The sequence below is a fragment of the Hydra vulgaris genome, chromosome 13, assembly GCF_038396675.1.
Source record: "Hydra vulgaris chromosome 13, alternate assembly HydraT2T_AEP".
NCBI classification, from domain to species: Eukaryota; Metazoa; Cnidaria; class Hydrozoa; order Anthoathecata; family Hydridae; genus Hydra; species Hydra vulgaris.
Genome location: NC_088932.1, coordinates 56,799,139 through 56,807,500, shown reverse-complemented (window position 1 = coordinate 56,807,500; position 8,362 = coordinate 56,799,139). Strand labels below are relative to the sequence as shown.

At 24.8% G+C, this 8,362-nt stretch overlaps 1 protein-coding gene across 1 annotated transcript in view; it reads right to left on the bottom strand.

Moving 5' to 3' along the window:
* LOC101236467 (tyrosine-protein kinase CSK) overlaps window positions 1-7,779 on the bottom strand; it is a 172,216-nt gene extending 164,437 nt beyond the window's left edge. Inside the window, exon 1 of the mRNA XM_065814932.1 lies at window positions 7,696-7,779. Coding sequence (XP_065671004.1) covers window positions 7,696-7,728 — 33 coding nt within the window. The 5' untranslated portion in view covers window positions 7,729-7,779. The remainder of the gene's footprint in view (window positions 1-7,695) is intronic.
* Between the last annotated feature and the right edge of the window lie 583 nt (window positions 7,780-8,362).

Sequence of the window (8,362 nt, the reverse complement as noted above, 5' to 3'; positions counted from 1 at the left end):
AACAGATTCTATCAATTCACCTGAAAAAATGTATGATTGGTGTAAACAAAATATTAAAGAAATATATTTTCAATACATTTCAAATGATGCAATTGTATTACATTGCATAAAGTTTAAACTAGAAGAACGTTATGCTACTTGTTCAACAATTCCAGGAACAAGAAACCACCATTGTTTTATACCACAATCATTAACTACTTTACAGATGAGACGGCTGTTATTTGATAATATGTATACTAATGTAAATGTTTCTAAAATGCATCATATGGTTCCACTTTCTTCTCTTTCACCAGGAATTATTATAGCATGTGTTTATGATGCAAAATAGTTTTTAGGCAATATTGTGGAAATATCTGAAGGAAATCAAGATGTTCTTATCAAGTTCATGAAGCAGTCTATTTTGTTAAACACTTTTACTTGGCCACATAAAGAAGATATTTGCTGGGTTCCAATAACGCACATTTTATGCAAAATTTTATCTTAAAAAATTCAATCAATAACTGGTAGATGCTATGAACTATCAGCTCAAGAAAAAACTGAAATATTACATTTGTACAATAGCATAAGTAACATAATTAAATAACAATTTAGCAAAATTATTATAAATTAGATTTATTTGATTTAAACATAGTTTTTAGCAAAAATTCACTTGAAAGATGAAATGTTTATTGATTGTTTATTAGATAATATTTTTTATTACATAATCGTGCATTGTGTTGACAAATCAAATAACTTATATAAGTTACTATATTAACTTGGTATAAGTTATAATCTAAATTTGAACATGATAATGAAAGTCATGTTAATGGGGAGGGAACGGAATAGTGAGTGTAATGGAAAAATATTGCAAAATTTATGGCCATACTATTAAATATTGGGTAAATTAGACTAGAAAGTCTTTTTTTCATTTTAACCTAATAGGCTACTTATAAGTTTTTTATGTAGTCTTTTTACTGGCTGACATTTAAAACTAAATTTCACAGTTTTATATGTGTATGTTTAGTGGTGTGTTTTGGTATAAAGGCACTTCATACATCAGAGATAAAACCAGACACACCGTGTAATAAAAAGTGTATAATTACAAATTTTTTCTAAGTTCTGGACAAAAAATGTGCATGTTAAAAAGTAAATGCTTGGGATAGGGAAGAAGGGGGCAGGTAGGAACTAGGGGTATTTAAAAACTGAGTTTAATTCAAGCTTAATTAAAAATTTTTCTAGTACTTATTTTGAAATACTTTTAAATTCATACATATTTTGTATTAGAATATATAACACAAACTAAAGTACAACAATAACTTTGTTTTTATTGTTTTTAATGCATTTTGGGCAATTTTAATTGTTCTGATTTTGTAACTTCCCCATGAGTACCCACTATTTTTTTTTTCTGAAATCACTGAAATAAAGTCTATTAAATTAGAAGAAAAAAAAATTATTAAAACCAGTGTTGGTCCTTGGTTACCCGTGGTTTGAAGTGGAGGCACACTTTCCTAAGATTTAGCTGCAGCAATTTTTAGAAGTCTATAATTTTTTACCGATTTGTATCTTATCAGTAAATTTTAAAAAATTTGGAAGCCTACCATATATAGAAACTAAAAAAGTATGTCTTTTCACTTCTTAATTTGCAGATTTTGTATATTGACTCATCAAATATCAACTTTTTATATTTGCAAACAATTTTTTAGCTTTTTTAGGTAGCCATTATGAAAAAATGTGAAATTTGAGAATTCAATGTCAAAGTTTTATTAAAGTAAGTCAAGAGTTGTATACAATAAAAAAAAGTAGAAAGTTTTCTTAAATTTTGTTTTTAAAATATAGAGCATCAAAGTATGAACAAGACATGTTTTTGCTACTGAAGTTTTTATTTTTGGAAAAATCAGAAATTTCAAACGACTGCACCTTATGAACCACAAAAGATTTTATGCTGAAATTTTTAGGAATTGCTTTTCTCATTGATATTAACAAACCTACTAAGTTTCATCAAAATCTGAGGGGGTTGAAATCCTAAAATTTTGGTCCATTTGGCATGGAATACATTTTTAAAATAAAATACATTTTAAAAATGAATAATAAATCCCAATTATTTGAGAAGCATATGTACTTTTCGGGAAGCCATTTTTGAAAAACTTTCTAAAAATTTGTGTTAACATCGCATGTATTTTCAGTCAAGCAACTGTTTCTATTGAGTAATTATTACGTAACATTTTACAAAAATGATAAGGTATAAATTTAAAGAAGCGTGTTAAAAAAAAAAACAGGTTACTCAAATAACGTAATAAAATGCTATTGTATAATAACAATATATAATAAAAATGGTAAAAAATAGAAAAACGGTTTTTGTAATTTAAAAACCGGTTTTCAAATGTGTCAAATTTATTTGAAAAACCGGTTTTTTAAAACCGGTTTTAAAAACCACTAAACCTTAGCTTAGAACAATTTTGTATTTGCCTTTACTACAATCATTTTGACTTTTTTTCAATGTAAAAATCTCCTTGAAGGTTAGTTGATTGAACATTTTGTGACAGATCACAGCTTTCACCAAATATAGCATGTTTTGTCAGCTGTCATGTAGCAATAATGTAAAATAATCAAATCAATTTGTTCAATAACTAAAACAAAACAATGATTGATGATTCCAGATTCTGTAAAATACTAAAAGCTAGCATACAAATAAGTTTGTTAAAATTTAAGGCAATGCAACGTGGTATTATTATTGGTTATGCAAAACAGCATCAGGATGAGAAGTTTCTGACTTAAAAATGGGGCACTTCCAATAAAGCATTTTTATTTTTTACAGCCACTTCTGGTTTCATACTTGGATTGGCAAATATGTACAGAGATATTGTGATAAAACTCACACTTTTATTTATTTTTGTTAGCAAGCGCATAAAAAAGCGCTAGCCAAAAAAATAAAAGTGTTTTGTTTTAAATTGCAACAAAACTTTTTTGATCATTTGTTGAACTTTTATAAAATGTGGCCTTTTTTTGCCAGTTTTTTTATAATTTATTATATCTAGTATATATTCAAAGCAGTGGCTAAAATAAAAGCCATAAAAAAGCCATAAAAGTAAATAGCCATAAAAAAAGCCATAAATAAAAGCCATAAAAATATGGCTATTTTTATTTTAAATTAAATTTTTTTTTTTTTTTTTTTTTTTTGTTATTCACCTCCTCAAAGCCAAGAAGGCCACTACAGATGAGGATGCTATTTAATAGTGGTTATAACCCTCTCTCAACTCTATAACTCCGAAACACGAACCTCGACAAACAAGGCCGCTGCGCGGAGAAACAAGTTGAAATAGAAATAGAAAAAGAAATAGCAGAAAGAAATTTTAAATCGCACTGGCAAACTTAAAAATGACCATCCTGCCAGCATTTTTTTGTGCGCATTTTCATGCTGGCATTAAATTTCAAATGAAGAAGAGTGGTTACAAATTTTGGATGTTGTTTTGATAGGTTTACAGAGTTTTATAATTTTCCACTTTATTGTGTGTTTTATGCCTTTTTTTCTTTTAAACTCCAAATCTCCTTAGAAAGCTCTGTATCATTTCTGTATTTCACAGGATTAAAGGATTTTAAATGATTTGCGTATCTAAGTTTAAATAGTGTCTCGAAATCTAACAATTTAAGGTTGGGAATATTTTGCCGACCTTAAACTGTTAGAGGTCAGCATCAAAACAGCAAAAATAATTTGGTACAAAGGTTTTACCATAAAACATAGAAACAAGATCAGCAATTTTTTGCCGACCTAAAATACTTTTAGTTTGTCAGTTGGTTCGGCATTGTTGAATATATATATATATATATATAAATATATATATATATATATATAAATATATATATATATATCAGTGGTGTACACTAGGATTTTGGTCAGTCGTCCGGCGGGCAACTGAGAGTAATAATTTAGTTAATCTTGGTCGCCCGCCATTATTTTTAGTCGTCCGTTATCATTAAAAAAAAAAAAAAGTTTTATTTATGTTCTAAATATGTTTTAAATGAGTTTTTTAAAGTGTGTGTTTTCACTATGAATAAAATTATATTTTCATATTTGATAAATATAAAGTTATAAAAAAGATCATTTATATTTTTTCAATTTCAGCGGTTAAGATACGTTATATTTATTATAAGAAAACTACTGCTGCATTTATAAAGTAGCATTTAAAATGTATTTTTATTCGCGCCACCTTTTATGTAATTAAACTTTAAATGAATGAGAATTATGAAAAAACTATTGACACATTTATATAGTCTTGTTTAAAATGTTTTTGGTGTTTATATTTGTGTCATGTTTTATGTAATTAATGTTTGATTGAATGAAAAATGCGACTTGAAGGACTTTTTAAAAAAAAGTTTTTTAAAAAACATTTAAATTAGCGTTTTAAACATCTTGGTATTTTTATTGGGCACTCACTCTTTTTTAAAGAGAGAAAAAAAAGTTTTTTTGTAATTAAACTTTTAATGAACAATAATTGAAAGATAAAATAGCTTACAGACAAAGTTTTTTTGAAGTAATTCTTTAAAATAAAATTAAATAAAAAAAGTTTTTATTTAATTAAAAGTGTTTGATAAATAAACTTTTAACTTAAGAAACTTTTATAATTTAATTTTGTAAAAATGTTTGCTAATTAACAGCAGTTATGACTTCAAAACTTTTATTCATTCTTTATAAAAAACGAAAACTGGCGTTCTAATTTAAACAGAATGACGTAAGTTAATAGAAAAGAAGGAAAATAAACTTCAAAAATAAGACTTTAAAAATATTGCTTTATTGTTATGTTAGATTAAAAAGTAATTATCAAAAGCTGTTTCATTGATAAAAATCAATATTTCGTTGATAAAAAGTAATAGTCTTTCGAAAACAAAAGAACAAATTTACCTATAGTGGCAAAAATGTTATTAAATGTAGAAATCCAAACTGTGGCAAAAAAATAAATTTGAATAACGGTAACATAAATTTAAGTAATAAGCTAAAAAATGAACCAGTTTTAATAGTCGCCCGGCCGGGCGATTTAATTGCATCAAAATATTATTTCCAGTAGCCCTAAGAAAGATTTGAGTGGCATTTGCCATCGGGCGACCGCAAGTGTACACCACTTATATATATATAAATATATATATATATATATAAATATATATATATATATATATATATATATATATATATTTAACAGGGTGATGCAAAATTTTTAGGTTCAAAACTATAGTTGTTCTCAAGCTTGCTCTTGTTCTATATGACAATAGTAATTATTTTAAAAAAGTAAAAAAAAAATTATTTTTTTTATTATTTATTATCAATTACTTATTATTATGAGGTGGATTGTGGATGTTTAATGTTAAACAAACAATAATATAATACTGTACTACTATGTAATTACACTAGGCAATAATAGATCAATTATTCTCATCATTCAACAGTCATCTTCATCAGGGTAGACTTTGATGCAACTGGAAATTCCTTCCGGTGAATGGCTTTTGGTTTTCATCTTTCATAACACTTTTGTTTGTTGTTTTGGAACGCCCAGCAATTTTTCCACCCCAACACCAGTCACAAGGGTGGCAATTCTATCTACTTTTTTTTGACCACCAGTGATATCAGGTAAGAGCTTTCCATCCCAATGCAGAAGAAGAGGATCATCAGGAGAGAAATCAACCTTGTCAGCTCTAGTCAGCGCTTCACGAACAGATCGCCTTTCTCTGCGGATTGTGCTGTACAGCAACGATAAATCTTTTAGAGAGTGAACAAGAGCCTGAGCAACTGTTCCAACCACGAAGAGTGCACGGCGATCAGAAATATTATCACGATCAAAAGACAATACAATATTACTTAACATTATTTATTATATAACTACTTTTATAGTTTTTATATACATTATAGTCTCTACATACAGTTTATAGTTTTTATATACATTATAGTTTTACATACAGTTTATAGTTTTTATATACATTACTTATTATATAACTACTTTTATATTATATAACTACTTTTATTTATTATATAACTACTATTATATAACATTATTCATTATATAACTACTCAACCACACAGTTTGATGAAAACAACCTATTGTCTGATTAAAATTTTAAAACTATTTAACAAACAAAAGACTATAAAACGGAAATAAATGCTATAGATCAAAATTAAGGAGATGTTGCTGCAATACAATTTTCATGTGAAAGTAAAACTGTAAAACTTGATATATGTTTTAATATATCTTAACATTACATAATTTAAAGATATTTGCATTTTAGATATTTGGAAACACTTTTGCTCACATTATCTTATCTTAAAAAGCGCTGCAAATTTTTCTTGCCATTACCTCGCTTGTAATGGCTGCCAAGGGTTTGTTGTCAAACATGCCTGAGAAACACTACTAATACTACTATTAAGTTAAACAATATTTGCTGTTAAAAACGTTAAAAAAAAAAGTTCTGAATTTAAAATTTAAGCGGCGCCAAAATACTATCGAAAAAGCTATCGAAAACAGTAGAGAACCTCTGATACATATATATATATATATATATATATATATATATATATATATATATATATATATATATATATATATATATTATATATATATATATATATATATATATATATATATATATATATATATATATATGTATCAGAGGTTCTCTACTGTTTTCGATAGCTTTTTCGATAGTATTTTGGCGCCGCTTAAATTTTAAATTCAGAACTTTTTTTTTTCGTCAGGCATATATATAAATATATATATATATATATATATATATATATATATATATATATATATATATATATATATATATATATATATATACATATATGTATACATTTATATATACATATATATATATATATATATATATATATATATATATATATATATATATATATATATATATATATATATGTATTTATATATATGTATATATATATATAAATATATATATATATATATATATATATATATATATATATATATATATATATATATATATATATGTATACATTTATATATACATATATATATATATATATATATATATATATATATATATATATATATATATATATATATATATGTATTTATATATATGTATATATATATATAAATATATATATATATATATATATATATATATATATATATATATATATATATATATATATATATATATATATATATATATATATATATATATATCCCAAATCCCATTAAATTAGTTTGTATTTTACTCTCATTTATTTAACTAACCTATAATAAGTAAAATCTATTTTTATAAAAAATATGTTTGAAAGTTGGTTGAGATTTTAAAAAATATTTTGAAATACTTTTTCAAAAAAAAAAATGCTCTCATTAACAAGAGTTAACAATCCTTCTCAGGATTCTTAGTGGTTAAATTCCACTTGCTGGATTTTAAGATCAGTCAAAGCTAATCATGACTACTTAACTTTTTAGATTTTTCCTGTCTGTTTATTTTAAAAACCTGAAAAAAATTCAGAATATAATGGATCTATATAAGGTTCCTTATCTATATAAATTCTTTCAGTTACCAAAGCTCTATTAATAGAGAAAAAAATCAGATTACAACTTTTTAAATCATCAAATAATCCACTAATATTACGATGCAAAAATTAGGTATGAAGAATAAACAAGAATATAAAATTATATGCACAATAAACAACAGAATTTGTAAACAAAAATTACATACCTTGCTTGAATTACCCTGCAATGAACTTGACATTCTATCTTAAACAAATTTCTTTTTTCATGTCTTGAATAATAATAAATTAAACAATCAACTATATATATATATATATATATATATATATATATATATATATATATATATATATATATATATATATATATATATATATATATATATATATATATATATATATATATATATATATATATATATATATATATATATATATATATATCTTATGCTGTTGATTTAGGTGAGCAGTGTGACGTCATATTGAAATAGCCTGTTGCCGGGGGCTTCAGTATATACATCGACTGACAAATAGCCTGACGAAAAATTCAATATTGCTAATATTGAATTTTTCACTCAGCAAGCAGAGTAAAAAAATTTAATATTGGCAAAACGTGTAAGTCATGTAAAAATGACTTACATGTTTTGTATATCATTTTAATATGATTTACATATTTTACTTCTTCAATGTAAAACATCGTATTATTGTTTCATGTAGTTAGTTTTTTATTTATTTATTAATTGCTTATATATTGCATTTCTTGTTTTAGAGTGATTGATTTGTTCTCTTTGTATAATTATACACCATTGGTCGTAACCAAAACAAAACGCCATCTTCATTTAGTCTTAATTAGTGTATTCACGGAGCGAAAAAGAC